At 27.8% G+C, this 19,578-nt stretch overlaps 1 protein-coding gene across 1 annotated transcript; it reads left to right on the top strand.

The window, feature by feature from the left end:
- Nucleotides 1-896: 896 nt before the first annotated feature.
- LOC122498707 (ras guanine nucleotide exchange factor P-like) lies at nt 897-18,937 on the top strand. The gene is made up of 9 exons (XM_043606570.1): nt 897-1,208; nt 2,417-2,667; nt 3,923-4,075; nt 5,807-5,952; nt 10,584-11,321; nt 11,746-13,923; nt 15,127-15,333; nt 16,310-16,696; nt 18,171-18,937. The coding sequence occupies exons 1-9, from the start codon at nt 912-914 to the stop codon at nt 18,368-18,370; spliced, it is 4,557 nt and encodes a 1,518-aa protein (XP_043462505.1). The 5' UTR covers nt 897-911; the 3' UTR covers nt 18,371-18,937.
- The last annotated feature ends 641 nt before the right edge of the window (nt 18,938-19,578 follow it).

Here is a 19,578-nt window from a genome sequence, read left to right as displayed (position 1 = left end):
AGCGAGTCTGGCAACTCGAGCAACCTGCTAATCGTCCAATTATCTCATCTGATATTTTCCTCAGTGTGCCCAGTAGTCGGTGAAGCCCATCTGCGAATACCAATTAGCTCGGAGTCGATAATTAACTTCACTCTCAGCGTCAGATCTCCCATTCTCCTTCCTTGGTGGTCCTTCTAGTTTTTTTCATTTGTGTCCCCAACGACAAATGGCGAAACTTTAATATAACTTCCTTTTTCATTAAAAATCTGAAAGAAAAAAAGAGTAAAAATAACATTAGTATTTAAGGGAAAGAATATTTTTTTCCTTTGTCATCTCTTTTTTTCTGATTTTGTCTTATTTTTGCCCGTCAGACGATAAGGTAAGGGTCGTTGCGCGGATACCGACCGAGGGTAAAATAGAAATGAAAAGAAATAGTGTTCTGGAAGAGTACTTTAAGGGGAACGGCAGGGAACGGGATGAGAGCATCGTTGAATAAGACAGAAAGAGATCCTCAGCAGAGCACTGCACGAAGGTGTGCACTCTCGTGATGAGGAATTGAATGGAGAGCGCGCAAAACCACCTTTTCCTGTATACATCTATATAGCCTAAGCTGACATTTTTCCACCTTTCTTCTCTGTTTATTTTCTCGCTATCTTCCATCCCGGGTGTAGGGGAGAGGACCTCTTTGCCACGATACTAAAAATCCCCTTTCTCCCTTTTTTGCTATCTTATCTTCAGAGAGCAGTGCCAAGACAATAGTTCTCTCTGAAAAAAGGGAGAAAATCGTTCCACACTTTTTCATTCCTTTCTCCTCAGTTTTCCATTTTGCTTTTACTTCCTACAGTTCCTACAAAGCGGAATTCACAACCCCTTTCTATATTGTTGATTTAACGAAATTTGCTAACATTTTTTAAAACAAATGTATAATAGAGATGAAGATTTGCAAAACTAAGTGTTTTTTTGTATTTTCTGTTTTAGGTCTTCAGCCTGCTAGCACCAAAGCTCAACCACCAACAATCGGAAAGTCTCACAGACCGAGTTCCGGTGTTTTACCTCAAGGTCACACTCCCGGACCGGGTCCTGGGACTCAGCAAAATAGTCGAAGTTTCGCAGCTGCCCTGAGATGTCTGGCGAAACAAGCGGGTCCAGCACCTCAAGAGGAGGAGCCGCGAGCTAGTCCTAAAAACCGAGCGCCTCCTCCTCTTGTTCGAGGGCCGTCTCCTGCCAAGGTAATCATCTATTCTATTTAATTTTAAATCGAGTGATGCTAAACGACCAAGGTCCCTAACCAGGCATCAAAAATCGTCAAAAATTTTTGATTTTTGACGCCTGGTTAGGACCATGGTCGTTAGCATCAGCAAAGGGTTAACAAGAGTCACTGGTTCTAGAAATAACCCCAGCTAATCTTGTGGCAAGATTAACGGCTACCTATCATTCGACTTTGTTTAATTCTAATGAGAAAGTCCAAAGTTGTAGACGAAACATCTCCAAACTTAGAGTTAGATGAAGTCTTTTGATGATTTCTTTACCCAAAAGTCTTTTCACTCCATATCGACTTTTATTTACTGACATCAAAGTTGAAATATATTAATCAGCATTAACGGATATGGAGAAGAAACTCTATATAGGCAATAAGGGATGGGGGTGAAAGAAATTCAATAGAATCGGAAATCGTTGATACGAAAAAGGAAACGACAGTTTGAAATATTCTCAAAATGAAAAAGAAGTTCATTCGAGCGAAAAGGAAAATAGCTTAGCTGCGATAATCGGAAGATCAAAGAACTTCTCAGGCTCTCATCTTTTCTTCTGCTACGCTTGTAAAGTAGGTGATCATCCGCAGCTAAATCGAAACCCGGAGGTGCGCACAATTCGTCCAAGGAAATTTTGCATCAATAGCAGACAATTACCTTTCAGAAAAATAAACTATACTTGTGTTATTAAATCCTAAACGCAATACCCAAAAGAAAGGGAGAACAGTAGGATTTATTATCAAGTTCGTTCCTCGGAAACAATTTACCGTGAATTATCGAAATTATCGAACCGTACAAATAGAGATACTTAAATATTGCACTTAGAGTAAAATCTAATGCAGATGTTTGCAAATTTGTAATATCCGATAAAATTTCCTAATTTATATAGGAAGAAAAGAGAAAAGCAAATAATTACGGTAATAAACCTCGGTATTTGCTTGAAATATTAAAAAACACTTCCGACTTTCTCTTTAGCTATTGGAATAGTTTCATGAGTAGAAATTCACACGAGAATAAATGTCTGATTAATAAATTAACTGGTATTTCAATTTGGAAAAAAGGAAGTTAAATTCTACTATTTGAAAAAGATTATTAACAGCATTTTCCTTTTCTTGATTAGAAAATAAAAAATATTCTTTCACTACTGAAGAAATGACAATGAAATTGGTTTTGCTTTTTTGTTTTAGGAGCGAACGACACATGAGCGTCGACCAGAAGAAATACCTTCTTTATATACAACTGCCAGGCCTGCAGAGACCAGCAAACACAATGTTACTGCCACAGCTTCCGAATTACTGGCCAGATCTGGTTTTCAACCCTATCGGCCCGAACATCATCCCGCTCATGCACCGCCACCACCTTTTGCCCTGGACCCCGCCGCCTACAGTCCCTATCATCATAGTCTCTATCCACCACCACACTTGCAACACGCTTATAGGTAAGAATTAAGGAATTTCAAAAATATAGTAGAAATATACTACTGGAATTTGACAAAGGAAAATATAATATTCGAGCTTCTTAAGAACTAAGGATTCATACCACTTGGTCAACTTCGAACAATCCATTTTTTATGACGAATTTCGAAAGTAAAATAACTCAAAAATTTCAGAAATATCCGAGAACTATAAATATTTTTATGATACTAAAACTGTCACCCAATCATCAGCAACCAGTTAATTTTGGAAATTAAATTTTAACGTTAAATATTTTTTATAAATCTGAAGCTTGCTCCCTATTATCAGCATCCACTTCAGTTTTCAAAATTTCTTGTTGACTTTAAAATAAATATATTTAACTTTAACCTTTAGACTACCGATAGTTTTTTATTTTAAAAAATTTATAAATAAGAAGTCAATTTGATAAAAAGATTCGTCAAAATAAATGGTTACCCCGGCCCTCTAAAAATTAAAATAAAATTTTCAAAATTAGAACGGTGCTGATAATTGGGTACCAGTTTCAGTTTTATAATATTTTTTTATCCAAACTAAAAATGTGGGCAAATATTTAAAGTGAAATCTACGATATAAGTTTTCTTTTAAAAGCTGTTCTCAAAGGCAACTAGATTATTTATTTGTTGTAAATAAAAGTTTTATTCGACAAAAAAATCTTTTATTTGAACCAAATAAAATTAATATGAACAAAATAAAATTTCATTGAAACCAAATAAAATTTCTAATGGCTCTGAGTCAATTTTATCTTTTTTCTGAGTGTATGGCCTAAACTAAAAGTATGCAAACATATTAATTTTTTAACGTATTATTAAATTTTAAATAAAAGCAGCAGAACTTTCAGAAGAGGAAAGTGGTATGAAACCTAATTTTTAAAAAGCGGGGGGTTGGAAAGTTAAAAATAAACCGGTTAAAAATCTGGGGGGATTCTAATTTTAAACCAAAAAATACTAATAAAAATTAAATAAATTAGTTTTTATTGTTTATATTGGAGTTGGAATAAGGGAACTTTTTTTTCTAAATCTAAAGTTACTGCAGATGGAAATAATTCATTCAAGTTTTGTGATTATCACAATTTTACGATTTATCTTCATTAAACACAAGTATCGACTTGTGAACGCTTTTATAAAATTTTTCTAAAAATATAAGTTTTATATAGTAAAAAAAATAATTTTGCTTTTGTCTAAAAATTAAAAAAAAATGAATTAAAAAATATTCAAGTCCACTTTTTTCTTATGCTTACAGAATAGAAGAACAATTGTATTTGGAGAGATGTAATATGTTGAGACAGCCATTGTTTCCTGGCCTCCCATCATATCCTCTCTATGGATTGAGATATAGTCAAGACATGATGCCACCGGGTTCGCTGAGCCTCATGTCCCCAGTGATGCACGAACGGTAAATATTATTATTTTTATAAACAAAAAAAATTATTATTTTCAACTTCAAAATATAAATAATTTTTTGTGTCAATAATATTCAAATGCAGAGCTTTCTATGAAACTATTATTAAAACTTATTAATTTTTTAAAATTATTAATTAATTATTTTTTATTATTAATTTTTTTATTAATATATGGAGGGAAAATTATTTATTTTCCATTTTCTAAAAGTATTTTACAATTTGGGGTGAAAATGCGACAAAGCAAAATTTTTATATTAAAAATACTAAACTTTAAAAAAAAATTATGTGAAATTTATTAGTTATTTCAAATAAATTTAAATTTAAATTTTTACATAATTTTACTAGATTTCGTATAATTTTTTTCAAAATTCAGTAACTTGATATTTTAATTTAATTAAAAAAAATTATTAGAATAAATTAAATTAATTAATAAAAATTATTAAAATTATTAAATTTACCAAATCTATATTAATAATCGTTGTATTCTGGTAATCTGTTCACAGCTTGAAGTTAGTTATTGTTTGCTTTTATGTTTCCCAAGTTTTTAAATATTTTTTCTTTTTAAATAATTTTCATTTTTAAAATTAATTTATTGAAAATCATCGAATTGTTGCAAAAAATTTTATCAACAAATTTGATAATAGAATTCCTTTAAAGAATTTTTTTTATTTAGAAAAATAATTGAATTCTCGTGAAGAATTATGTTAAAATTTTTGATAATTCTAATTAAATTTTTTTTTGCAGAATTTCTTTGATTTTTTTTTTTTAAATAATGGGAGTTTTTATAAAAATTTTAAAAATAATTAAAGTTTATGAACAATTCTTTCAAAAAGTTTTAGAAAATAATTGAATTCTTGCAAAGAATTTATTAAAATTTTTGGAAAATAATTGAATTCTTTTGAAAAATTTTATAACTAATAATTAAGAAAAAAATTGAATTCGTTTGTGGAATTTTTTTTTTTAAATAATTGAATTTTTCCAAAGAATTTTACAAATTTAAAAAAATAATTGCATTGTTTCGAAGGATTTTATTAAAATTTAAAAAAATAATTTTATTCATTCGTGAAATGTTATATTACAATTTTATTTAAAAATACCTAATTAAATTTTAGCAATCTGAAACTATTCAAAAATTCATATTTGAAAATAACAAATTTTTTAATTTGAAAAAAAATTGAACATCGCGTTTTGCGCGCTAGCTCTCGTAACATTTGCTAGTTAATTAATGAAGTTAATTTGCTAAATTATTTAATTAAATTACGTTGTTAAATTAACTAATATAATTAATTTGTTAAAGTAACTAATAAATTTACTTTATGAACTTAATTTGCTCAATTAATTACTTTTTTCATATAAAAATTTCGCTTTGTTGCATTTTTACCCCAAATTGTAAAATACTTTTACAAAAAATATTTATTTTCTTTCCGTGTATTATTATTATTATTATTATTATTATTATTATTATTATTATAAATTGAGTTTAATTAATAATGTTATTAATTAAAATTCGCTATCGATATTAATAATGTCAAATAAATGTTAATAATTTTGAACAGCGGGTAATTTTATTTTGAATAAATTATTATAAAGGATTAATATTATTTATATTGATTGAAAAAAATAATTCCATTCGTTTTTTTTTTTTAAAAAGTAAAAAAAAAATATTTTTTGAATTTCAAAGAGTAAATTGAATTTAAAAAATGGTTTCTTTAAATTTTTTGCAGACTGAAGCTGGAAGAGGAACACAGATTGAGGCAGGCAAGAGAGCAGGCTGTACTACGTGAGGAGGAGGAGAGGAGAAGAGTAGCACGAAATTCAGCTCCCACAGCCCCTGTCGCAGCACCTGCGCCTGCATCTGCTGATACTGCAGGTGAGCGAGTCGCTCCACCCCCTACTGCCTTCCATTGAAAGAAAAAAACGTCACGCATAAGTCGAGGTTTATCAGATCGTTTGTACTCTTTTTATTCTTCCCCCCTCAACTCTCAATACTTCGCCTGATCTCCGGGGGGAACAAAGAAAAAAAAATCATCACTCCCGGAAATTTTTTTTCTCCATCATCAATTCGCAGAGAGAAAATAAAAATTGTCTCTTAAAAAAAATATTCATTAAATTTACACAATTCGATCTGATAGGCCTTGTCTATTTATTTTTAGTAATAATTTTTAGTCAGCAAGACGATGGAGGAATCGTTTTTTGACGAACGAACAATATCGAAAAAAGAACTGGTTTTTTCATCTCTTCAATAAAAAAATTTAAAAAAACCATAAAGGAACAACCCTATCGTGCCAGATCATTCTTCTAGTCTTTAAAGCTGAAAAAAGTGTGAAAAAAATCAACTAGAAGAAAATTCCGTATCCGGTAAATAGAGAATTTTTTTTTACGAATATATGAATGAGTGTTTTTAATTTTTTTTTTCTTGGACAATGAGTCAGTACGGAAAACAAATTTTTTTCTTTTCATTATTTTTTGTTTTTATTATTTTTTTTTTTTTAGAAAAATCTTTGTAAATCGAATGCCAAGCGATCGTTTTCTCAACTCACACACAACGGGATAGTTTCAATTCAAATTTATTGTGCCATTAAATTTGGCGAACTGTGCAAAACAAAAGTCATTTTAAAATAAAAAAACAAACTGACTGTGAGAGACATTAAAAGAAAAAAAAGAAGAATAAAGAAAAAAAACTACTACGCTTCTAATCTTAAACTATAATAATTAATGAAAGTTATAGTTATAGTTCATTTCTCACGAAGCTAGATTAAATAATTGAAAAAAAATTTAGATAAGCATTTAGAAAATTGGGGCAGCAAATTTTGAATATTTGTTAATTTTTTTTATTTTTTTTTTGCCAAGCTTTCTTTAGAACTTGTGATAGGTATTATTTTACTAATGTTCTTAAACGAAAGACTCTGGCCGCTCCACTGCAGATCTGCTCCACTTATTAATCTATTATTATTATTACTAATGCTAATTAGTTAAATCAATATTTTGGTAAATTTTTAACTAAATTCATCAATCAACCAGTTAATTAGTATTATTCGCAAAAATTTAATATATTATTTTGTCAATTAAATTAATATATTAGTTTAGTATATCAATTTGTTAATTAATTTGGTGTTATCGGCTGATTAAATTTCTATTTGCTATTATATAGTATTTTAATTTTCTGATTAATACACAATTACTAATTAGTAATTTAGTATTGCTATTTGCCAATTAAATTAATTTCAAACTAATTTTAATAATTAATTTGGTAAATTAATTTTATTAGTTAATTTGGCTAATTAATTTTATTAATTAATTTAGCAAATTAATTTTATTAATTAATTTAGCAAATTAATGTTATTAATTAATTCTGCAAATTAATTTTATTAATTAATTTAATCTAGTTCGAATGATTTGCAAATTCTCTTAATTTTATTATAAATTTAATTTGGTAAATTAATTTTATTGATTAATTTTGCAAATTAATTTAACCTTTTTTTTACTAATTTTAATAATTTCTACAAAATAATTTAATTTGCTGTAATATTTTCTTTTTTAAATTAAATTAACATATTAATTTACTAAACTAATGAATTGAATAATTAACTAATCGTGTTGATTGAGAAACAAAAAAATATATTACCATTACGATTTAGTAACTGAAAATATTGAGAAACAAAGTTCGAGAAAGATTTTTTACCGATTGCAAAGAAAAAGAAACGAGAAAACGAAAGATTGAGAAATAGCGAGAGAGAGTGAGAGAGAGTGAGTAAGAGAGATCCTTGTAATTAACACGCAACTAATTGTCGAAAATCAAACAAGAAAAAAACTTACTGTCCATAAATAGTGCCACTAGTATACATAGAAAATAAATTTCCTAATGTTCGATTTTTTAGCAGATCGAGCAATTTTTTTACACTTAAAAAATCAGACCAAAGCCTGACTTATAAAAAGAAAATAGTTCCATAATTAAAAAAAAAATCCTTTGATACCCAAGAAAAATGGAAAATGGTCGAAAGAAAAACTAAGTCGGCCTTCGGTCAGTCTCGGTCAAGGATGAAAGAAAATGTTATAATTCGTCTTTTTGTACAATCACTAAGAAAAAAAAGAGGATCGATGCGTAGGTAGTTAATTAAAAGTATTTTGTATTGACTTAAACCTAAGAGTGCACAACACCTAAAGGAAGGGCTCGTGTATATTTTTCTAATTAATAATTTCGAGAAGAAGGAAAAATACGAAAACGATAAAAAAAAGATTTATCGAATTTAGTTCTCTTTTTAAAAAATTTACTATTAGGTGTTTTTTTATTCACTAGAAATGTACGTACCATATTTTTTTTGTATATGTATTTTTTATTTTTGTAGAATTAATATTCGATCAGTATTTAATGTCTTCGTGTAAAAGAAAAAAAACCCGATCCGAGCAAATGGGAAAATATTTTTAAATTATGTCAAATATTTCCAATACTCCAATATTTCTAATTCAAATATTTTCAAACTTAAAATATTTAAATAAAAATATTTTATGTTGAGATAATTGAAATAATTTTGTAAAATATTCGCTTTGGAATATATTTTAAGTGTTTCGGGAATTTTTTTTTTTAATTGTTTTAACTGAAATGTTGATCTGTTCTTTTTGTTAGGCGCACTGCACTCTTGCGTTGGTTCCCGCAACTGTTTTAGAAATGTTCCAATATTTAATAAAAAAAATAAACGAAATATTAAACATCGAGGTAAAGTTTTTTTTGGATTGTAAAAAAATATTGAAAACAAGGAAGAGGAAGAAAGTAGAAAAAAACACTTATCCTTATTTACACTGACCGAATAAACCGATGTACATATTTAAAAAGTTAAAAAAAATCTTGTGAGACGCCTATTCATTTGTCAAAATTATATCACTTTTATATAATTTATTATGTAAACATGTATATTTGGAATATCATCTGAAAAATAAATATTTCATAAAGTGATCAAAATTCTAATGGACTTGATATTCTTGACCCTTGAACCGTTTTCTGAAACAGTTTTGGGGAAGATTCATATAAAGAAAATAATTTCGGAAAAATTTTCCTTTTTGCGAATCGATGTAGAAAAAAAAATTGCCCGAAAAAGAGATTACGATCGCTATCGGTGATTTATTTTTCGCTTTTCGTTTTTAATTTTTTTTTTTTTTTTTTTTTTTGCTAAATTATTTTATCGACGGTAATCATCCCCAATACTTCATCGATATTAAAAATTATTAGCGTAATAAGATAGAAATACAAAAAAAAAAAAAATTTCGGTAAGTTTTCAAGGGCATCACGAATATTTTATTGAGAATTTTGTAAAAAATTTATTTTCTAAGAAATTTTTTGTAAAACAAGTAAATTATTTGAAACTACCTCTTAATTTTAAATCTAAAAAGAACAAACAAATTTCTAAATAGGAAAGAAATTAATTTTCTTTCCAAGTTTGCGCAAGTTTCAAAAAATGTACTTATATTAAATTTTTTTGTAAAACTTGTTTTCTATTTTACATTAAGAGAACTGTGTTTTTTTTTAATAATTACTATCTGTAAATTGTAAATAATTATAACTCTTTTTTAATATACTTGTAATAAAAAATTGTAAAAAAATCGAATACCTCGCCGAAATAAATGTTTCTTTTTTGTCAAAACCAAAAAAACGTGTGGAAAGAAAAATTTTTTTTAAAAAAAAATCTAAAATTTAAATGAAAATACTGACAAAGTCAAATTTTGGTAAAAAAAATAAATTAATGTGTGATTAAGAAAGAGGTGAATTTTCAAATTCATTAAATTAACGAAATTAATTTTTTCAAAACGAAAAAGTATTTTTTTTTATCGATTTTGAAGATTTACAATATTTTTTTTCTAATATAGGTATTAAGTATTTTAATTATAAATAAAAATTCCTTCTCGTATCAGAAAAGGATTGCAGCCGTAAAATATGTAATGAAAATGTAAAATTACATTCTATATGAAAGAAAAGGTAAGATTGAAAAATATCTCTCTCTTTTATTGTCTACTTACTGCTGAACTCTATATATTAAAGTATATGTTTTTCTATAAAAAAGGATATAATCATTTCTTACATCTTTATTTTTTATTTTGCACGAAAAACAAAAAAAATGCAAAAAGTGTTTTTTAACATATTTGTTCTCTGATGTAATGATTATATTAATGAGTTTTAAAATTCATCTCTTTCATTCCTATAATTAACGACCCCCCCACCACCCCCATACCCAATTCTTTTTACAATTTTTATTATTTATGTATGAAAAAAGAACGCAAAAGGAATATTCCGAGTGTATTAAAATTTCAATAGTATTTTCTATTTTTGTAGTAGTGTTAATGAAAAAAAAAATGGCAAAGTGGACTTGGAATGTTCTTTAAGGGCATGTGAAAGTCGTTTGGATTTTTGAATCAGAATTGCGACGACTTTGACATGTTGTTGGCGTTTGTTAGTGTTAGGAAAAATTTTAGTGGAATGTTACCAAGCACTGTGTTCGGGATTTGTTCCAGCTAGGAAGCCGACCATAGCGGCTCAGTTGCACAGCAGCGAGAGGGAGCGCGATCGTGATAGAGAGCGAGAGAGGGATCGAACGACGATCAGTAACAATAACAACAATCCTAGCAATATTAATTCAAACGGAGGGACCATCGGCAATCATCATCAACAGCGAAAGGAAGAACAATCTTCCCTTTCCCATCTTCCGCCACAACAACAACAACAACAACAACAACAACAACAACAACAACAACAATCGTCGTCAGATCCATCAACAAGCCTCTATCATTCTCGCCTATCACAATTTCCAAATTCAACAACACCAATAGGTCCACCATCAATGGGTTCTGCTCCTATTTGTCCCGTTAGTTCAGCACCAATTCCCTCTCCAATGGGGACAAATTTATCGACTCTTAATCTTGGACCACCAACAATAACGTCGTCACCCATTTGTCCTCCTCAAATCCCAGGCGTTATTGGTCCACAATCACTGAATATCCCTCTTGCTCCAATCATCTCGATACCCTCACTACACCTTCCGCCTGTACCAACATGTACCATTCATTCTAGTCAGCATACAGCTACAATTTTGAGTACAACTTCTACGGCCAGTTCTTCATTGTACCAGCAACCACTTCCACCTCAGCATCGAATCCACTCGTCTGGATGTACAACGACTGTTAATACTTTATCCGCAAGCGGAATGATGACCACGCACGTCACCCATTCTCTCTCCGGAGTCTCGCCCTCTGGTAACTATTGCACTGTAACAGCAGAAAGTTCACTTTAGAGCAGAGTTTATTCTTTAAGCGAAACATCTTTATCTCTATTCTTCTAGTCTTTTTCTTTAAGCGAAGGAAAACAGGAGGATTTTCTGCAAAATCATAAAGAGAAATCAAAACACTAACTAAAACAATAAGCAAAACAATTACCAAAACTATTATGCAAAACATTAACCACAACCACTTATTGTATAACAATACAGTTTAAGTTCTATTTTCGACAAACTTTTTTCGTCCAATACAATAATCCAATTCACTACCAAGACAATAAAAACTAACTTTAAATGGAACAGACAACTACTTTGTTTCTAAAAGACTAAAAGCAGTTTCTAAATTTGTTTCAAAATTTCTAACCACTGTGTTTCTTAATTTGAAGTATTTTGTTACTTTCCAGGGAATCAGACAAGCAACGCCGGCAAATCGCCACCAATTTCTCACGGACTTCACGCAAGGAGTAAAGAATCATCATCATCGATAACAACCTCAACGCCTATTAGTACAGTAATTTCAACGACATCATCATCAATAACGACAACTCCAGCAGTGACAACAACAACATCAACAGTGCCAGTAAATCCACAACCAGCCTTCGTGAGACCCTTCGAAGATTCTTTTCGCTCCACAACAAAACCACCCCAGAGAACCCTAACAAACAATCATTCGCAGATTATAACAAATCAGGACTCACTGATGAAAACATACGTGTCAATTGCCCCCTCACTAATCAATCAAATCACCGAAACCTCCTGCAAGGATGCAAATTCAAAAACAAACCATCAACATCAAATGATGCAACCAATTCCCTATCCACCGCCATTTCATCATCCCCACATTCCCGTCACTCACGTCCCAAGTCTTTACAAGCCACCTCACTTCTCCTCACCCCCAATACATCATCAGCACCAAAAATTAAGTCTATCCAATTCGAACGGAAATACCGCTGATAGTTTAAAGCATCAGAATCACAATCACAATCACGAATCTCGAGAAACAAACACATCGACTTCGAATAACGGAGAAAAAATCCCCCAGCCAATCGCCTCGGCCAATTATTATCTGAGCCACGTGCCACAAAACGCAAAAATGTTCAATACCCAAAATAACAATAATCCAGAGAAGGAGAACAAGGAGGTCTTCGAGAAAAGTAGGGAGAAGGTTAACGAAAAAGAAAACGACAGCCAAGCTCGCATTCAAGAATCGAATCAGGAATCAAGTCACGATTCGGGTTCGAATCTAGGAAACCCCAACAACCAAAGTCACAATCTGAACCCAAATCAAAACTCCAATCATGGTCTGAATTCGAACTCGATGTTGAATACCAATCAGGGTCTGAATTCGAACTCGATGTTAAATGCCAATCAGGGTCTAAACTCGAATTCGAGTCTAAATACCAACCAGAGTCTAAATTCGAATTTAAATACCAACCACTGTCTAAATTCAGCCCCGAGTTTAAATGCCAATCACTGTCTGAATTCAGCCCCGAATTTAAATACCAACCATTGTCTGAATTCAACCCCCAGTTTAAATTCCAACTCGAGCTTAAATTCCCCCCGTGGTTTAAATTCAAACCAAAGTTTAAGTTCCAACCAGAATTTAACCCAAAACCAGAGTTTGACTCCAAGTTTACCACCAAATCAGAATTTAACTCAAAGTTTAAACCCAAACCAGAGTTTAACTCCAAGTTTAACCCCAAACCAGAGTTTAACTCAAAACCAAATTCTGAACTCCTCCCAAACTGCAAATCAACTACAAACATTAAATCAAAATTTAAATCACTGCCAAATGCTGAATCAACAATCAGGACAAACATCGGTTCAAAATCAAAATCAAAATCAGAATCAGAATCAGAATCAGAATCAAAATTTAAAATCAATGAATCACAATGTCGACAATAGGCAGACAAACTACAATTCGGGAAAAGCTGGCGACTTGGAAAACAAGAATGAACAGAATTTCAATATTCAGTACAATATCCAACAACCGTTTCAACAACAAAAATTCAAGTTCACATTAAATGATAATGTACAAAAGCCAATTGACACTGCACAACTTATACAGAGTATAAAATCGGAGGAGGTGTTGCGCACCTGTCAAAATGTATCGAATGTTCTACTGCAAATACCCAAGTATCAGGAGAAGCTGTTAAATTTTTCCACTGGGGAATTAAAATCAACAACAACAACAACAAAAACGGCAACAGGCTTCTGCATCACTGACAAGTGCAATAATTTAACGGAAATTCCGATGAAATACGAGACGGCGGTATTAAATGTGCCGGATATTAGTAAAACATTATTATTGAAAAAGGAAGATGAGAGTGATGGTTATTTTTGTGTACCGGAATCGCCGAAAAAATTACGTTCAACACTCGATTTGGCTGAGAAGAGACGTAAGAGAAAGCGTGAGAAAAATAATGGTATCAGTAATAATTGTCACTCGGAATCGGAAGACGACGATAGTAAGGAAATTGATCTTTGGATTACTAAAGGGCCGCCTTCGAAACCGCAATATTCGAATGAGAAACTTGCATTTCTTGCGATGTTTGGTTTAACGACTCTCAGCATCAAAAATGGTAAATTACATTTCTTTAAAAAATCCACTTTCAACCTAATTCTGATTTTATTTTTCTAATTTTGTAATTCCAATTATTTATTCTACAAATCTCCTTTCGATTCTTACAATTTTCAATTAATTACGTTGGTAAAGTTTGCAACATTTATAATCAACGATTTAACAGAAAAAGAAATATTTCTCTATTAAAATTTTTGTACATTTTTACACAAAAAATATTTTGCTCAATTTTAACATTTTCCGTGACACTAAAGAATATTTTGATTCACTCTAAAAATTATTGGACACTCAAAAAAATGTTCTATTACATTTATTCTATTTACATTTATTAATTTCTCTAATTGTAAAATTATTCGAAATCATCAATAGTTTTATTTAGAATAAATATTTAATAATAAAAATTTCACAGGAATTCAATAATTTACCAATTTTTTCGCAATAATTCAATTATTTTCATAAATAATAAAACTCGTTGCAGAATTTCAATTATTTTTAATAAAATTTTAATCGAATTCCTCGAAAAACGTAATTATTATTAAAAATTTTATTCAAATTTCTCGAAAAAATTCAAATTTGTTGATAAAATTCTTTATGAGAATTCAATCTTAAAAAACATTAAAATATTCAATTAATTTTTTTTTGTATGTAAATGATTGAATTCTAGTAAAATTTTCTAATAAAAATTGATTTAAAAATGAATTTCAGTTAAGTAATCAAATTCGTTGTATGAGTTCAATTATTTTCATAATTTATTGAATAAATAAATATTTCTCCAAATTGAATTCTCATAAAGAATTTTATCAATAAATTGTTAAATAATTGAATTTTTTGTGACGAATTTTAATAAAATTTTCAAGAATAATTACATTTTTCGAGAAATTCAGTTACATTGTATTAAAAATAATTTAAATTTTATAATGAGTTTTATTAATTCATGAAAATAATTGAATCTCTAAAAAATTTCATTATTTATGAAAATAATAATAAAATAATAAATGAAGAAATTTATAAGAAATTTGTAAATAGTTAAATTCCTGTGGAATTTTTATTACTTATGAAAATAATTTAATGTTTGCTTAGAATTTTATAAAAATTTTGGAGAAAAATTTTATTATTTTTAAAGATAATTGAAATAAGATTAAGTAATTAATATTTTAATAGTAAAAAGGAAAATAATTTAAAAAGCGAATTGTAAATTTTTCAGAAATGGAATTATATAAAGTGGAGAAACGCTATAGATTAAATCCGGATCCACCAGAACCGCCAATGGAAATTGAACCGGCAGTGGAATCGGTTTTGCCGATTCCAAAAGAACATCCGGACGTTCTGCTTCATTCTACCGATTTTGTGCCAAAAGTTGGATTTTTAAAGAATATCGGTCTCGATATAATGCCACCAAGTAAAAGAGATGGTAATTTTAAAAATTTTTAATTCTAACTTTTAAGGATAAAATTGAGAAAAGTGGATAAATTATCATAATTATTTAATTACAATTTAATCTTATTTTTCTTCTATTAATACATTTTTGTATTCTAGAAGTTTGTTCGCAATTTGAATTTAATTGTTTTCTAATTTTTCTTGATAATTTATTTTTTCAATATTTTAAATTTGTAATGTTTTTAATTTTAAATAAAATTTTAATTAAATTTTTTAAAGATTAAATAATAACAAAATCTAATTAATTGTTTTGAATAAAAAGTAAAATTCTTCTCTAAGTTAATTATAAAATAATTTTAAATAATTTTAGAGAAACTTCTTGAAAAACTCAAATAATCAAAAGAAAATTCTCCTAAAATATTTCTCAAAAATCACTTGTTTACAATTCAATTTTATGAAATTTGAATTATTCAAATATTCAAGTAATTTAAAAAATACTTTGAATAAACATTGATCAAAAAACTAAGTTTTCCGAATTTTTCAATTAAAGTTTTTTAAAATTCAAATTTTCTAAAACTTTAATTTGAAACTATTTGAAATTCAATTATTTATAAAAATCGTAAATGCAACTTTAGTGAAATTTAATTATTTTTTGGAATTTTTAAGAAAAATTATTAAATAATTGAGTCAAATTATTAAAATTATTAAATTTCAAATTTTCTAAAACTTTAATTTGAAACTTTTTGAAATTCAATTATTTTTGGAAATTTTGTAAGTAAAATAAAATTATTAAATTTTCTAAAAATTTAATTTAAAATCTTTTGAAATTCAATTAATTATAAAAATTGTAAAGAGAAAATCTATTACAATTGAATTGGAAAATAATTAAATACTTTCGATAAATTTTATTCAAATTTTTAAAGCTGAGTAAAAATTAAACACCTCTTTCTAAATTATTGAAAAGTAATTATGACAATTATTAATTTATATTTTGAATTTTTCTTACACAGAAGCGGAAATAAGTTGGCAGTACATATTGCAAGATCGAAAGAAGAGAAAAAGTATGAATAGCGTTACTGCATATTGTGATCGAATCGCCAAAGTTTATTCAAATAATCCACCATCAGCGCCAAAACCACCGCAAAGAATGAGGCTTTTGGATAAAATAAAAGTCAAGCACATACCAGAAAGACCGCCACCACTTCCGCCATTAGTGCCGAATATTGTCTCCGCCTATTATCCAATTCTTCCACTTCCAGGCGAAAATGGAGTGAAACATTACAAATATTCGGAAATAAATGACGACGCCGAAGAGATGGGCAATAATGATAACAGCGATAAGCCCAAGTGGAATGGAATCGAAGATATTGTCCAAGCCTACAGGGATTATCAAAAGGGTAAATAAAATCGTTTCGAATTTACATTCTTTTTATCGATTTTTATCCTTTTTTCAATTTTTTTTTAGTTTATTTTCCTTCTTTTAATTTCAATTTTTTCTAAAGAGGCACTTGAGCATTCCACTAAAATTCTTGTGCATCGAGTTTCAACTATTTTTCCGAATTTCAATAAAATTGTTATTTTTATCAAAAACTGAAAATTTTGAATATCAGTTCAAAGTTTTTATTTTAATAAAAAAAATTTAGTTGAATAAATTTTTATTAAAGATTTTTATTTTAATAAAAGTAATTTTACTTGAATAAAAGTTTTTTATTTGATCAAAAGAAATTTTACTTGGATAAAAAGATTTTACTCCAATAAAACGATTTAATTTAAATAAAACGTTTTTAATCGACTAAAACAATTTAATTTAAATAAAAAGTTTTTACTCGAATAAAACGATTTAATTTAAATAAAAATATTTTATCAACAACTTTTGAAAATTTTTAAATTTCTTTTAGGGAATTTAATAAAAACTTTAATGAAATTTATTATATTAAAGAATTTTATAAAAAATTTTGAAAATAATTGAAAACTTTTTGAAGAATTTTATTAAAATTTTTTTAAATAACTGAATTTCTGAGAAGAATTTAAATAATAATTTTTGAAAACAATTGAATTTATGCAAAGTATTTTATTAAATTTTGCCAAGAATTTTATTTAAATTTTTGACAATGATTTAATTCTTGATAGGAATTTCGCTATCTATTTATAAAGAAAATTTAACTCTTGACGAGAATTTTTAAAAAAATTTATAAAATAATTTAATTTCTGCAAAAAATTTTATTACTTTTCAAAAGAATTTAATTCTTTTGATGAATTTTGATATTTATTTAAAATAATTTAATTTATGAAAAAACATTTTATTAAAATTCCTTAAAATAATTGATTTTATGGAAAGAATTTTGATGTTTATCAAGATAATTGAATTCCTTTGCAAGAATTACTTAAAAATTGTTGAAAATAATTGAATTCTTTTGAAAATATTTTATTAAAATAGATATTAAAAATAATTGAAATGAAGAGAATTTTTGAAAATAATTGAAATTTTGCCAAGAATTTTATTAAATTTTTTGAAAATAATTGAATTTTGGATAAGAATTTTATTATTTATAAAAATAGTTGGGAATTTGACTAGATTTTTTTTTTAATTTTTGAACATAATTGAATTTATGAGAAGAAGTTTATCACTTTTGAAAATAATTGAATTTCTGTAATCAGTTGTTCTTAAAATTTCTATTTAAATTCATTCAAAATTAATATTAGAATTCTTGGCAATTTTATAGTTTATGAGTCAAACAAAAAAAAACACAAAAATTCAGAATTTTCTTATGAATTTTAAAAATTTAATTTCCCTTATTTTCCTGACCTGTGGCAACTCTGAAAATTGTATAAATAATTGAATATTCTTTTTGTTTCCTCTCAACATTCTAGAGAAGACAATGGAAAAGAAGGTATTGACTGTTCAGACTTCGAAATTAGTGGGACAAACGAACAGTTTGCGATCCGAAGCCTTGCAATTGGAGCGAAGATGGTATGAATTGGTGGATTTGAGAAGCTCATTAGATTCCGAGAAACGTGTTCTTAGTCAAAAAATTGAAAGGATCAATGCACTTGTCAGGGCTCTTAGGTAGCGATGCGCAACGCACAACACGGAAATTCTTTCATCTGTGATATTATCAAAGGGTTAAGGGCCATTGGCACTTAAAACAGTCACACAACAAAACGGTGAAATTTCACTGTTAACTTTTATTCTTTTGACAAATTTTTGTTATAGAATTTTTCTTGCCGAGACAAATATCGAAACATTTATTTCCTTTCTTTATTTTACAAAATAGAGAAACACGAGCTGTCAAGTGCAATGTTTAGATGTTTTTTAAAGCTCGATTTTAGCTTTTTTATTTTTCTTTCTATTTTTTACATTTTTATATAGATTCTGTAACTGCGAATAATTAAAATTAAATTTTAAAATTCGGTTCGAAATTTCGCCTGATTTTATTGAAATCAATTCGTAAAGGAAATAAAACAAAAAAAAATTGTAATGGATTAAATAAATTAAGAACTAATCGTTCTTAATTTTTATTTCCTAATTCTAACCGAATTAATCATTCGGTTTTAATAAAAAAATTGGAGAGTCAGATTAAATTCGTCAACTTGAAATTTTACTTTCAAATTAGAATCGAACAAAATAATTTGTTGTAAATTTTTACTTTCAAATTAGAAACAAAGAAAATAATTTTTTAATATCATTTTAACAAATTTTAGAACATTAATATAGATAATTTCTATCTATCATAATTAATTTTATTTTCTTAAACACTACAATTAAAAAATCCAAAATAAATAACAAAATTCTTCCCCAAAGTTCAATTATTTTCAAAAATGTCAAATAAAATTCTTGTCCTAATTTGAATAATTTTCAAAATTTTTTCTCATTTCAATGGTTTTCAATATCTACTATTTTAATAAAATTTCCCAAAAATATTTCCTTTTTTAAAGGAAAACATAATATTTTAATAATTCTATAAATTTAAGTTATTTTTTATGCGAATTAATTGTTATTTAAAAAAAAATTAACTCTGGAATAAGAAAATGTTTCGATATTTTTTTCGAGTCACGTGCAGAAAGGGAAAAATTTGTAAGAGATGGAAAAAATCATATCAAAAAAGTAAAATACGTAGAAAAATTGTTTAAAAACTTTTTTTTAAAAATTGTTTTTATATTGTTTACGTTGTTTACAAAAATACTTTTTCAAAAAAATTGTTTCCTAAAAATCGTTTTCAAAAAACGTTTGTTAAGTGTTTTTTTCTGCCAATAGCTCTTAAGCTCCGCGTATAAATAA

This window comes from Leptopilina heterotoma, unplaced genomic scaffold, assembly GCF_015476425.1.
Source record: "Leptopilina heterotoma isolate Lh14 unplaced genomic scaffold, ASM1547642v1 Lhet_158, whole genome shotgun sequence".
NCBI lineage: Eukaryota > Metazoa > Arthropoda > Insecta > Hymenoptera > Figitidae > Leptopilina > Leptopilina heterotoma.
This window is presented reverse-complemented; position numbering and strand designations above follow the sequence as displayed.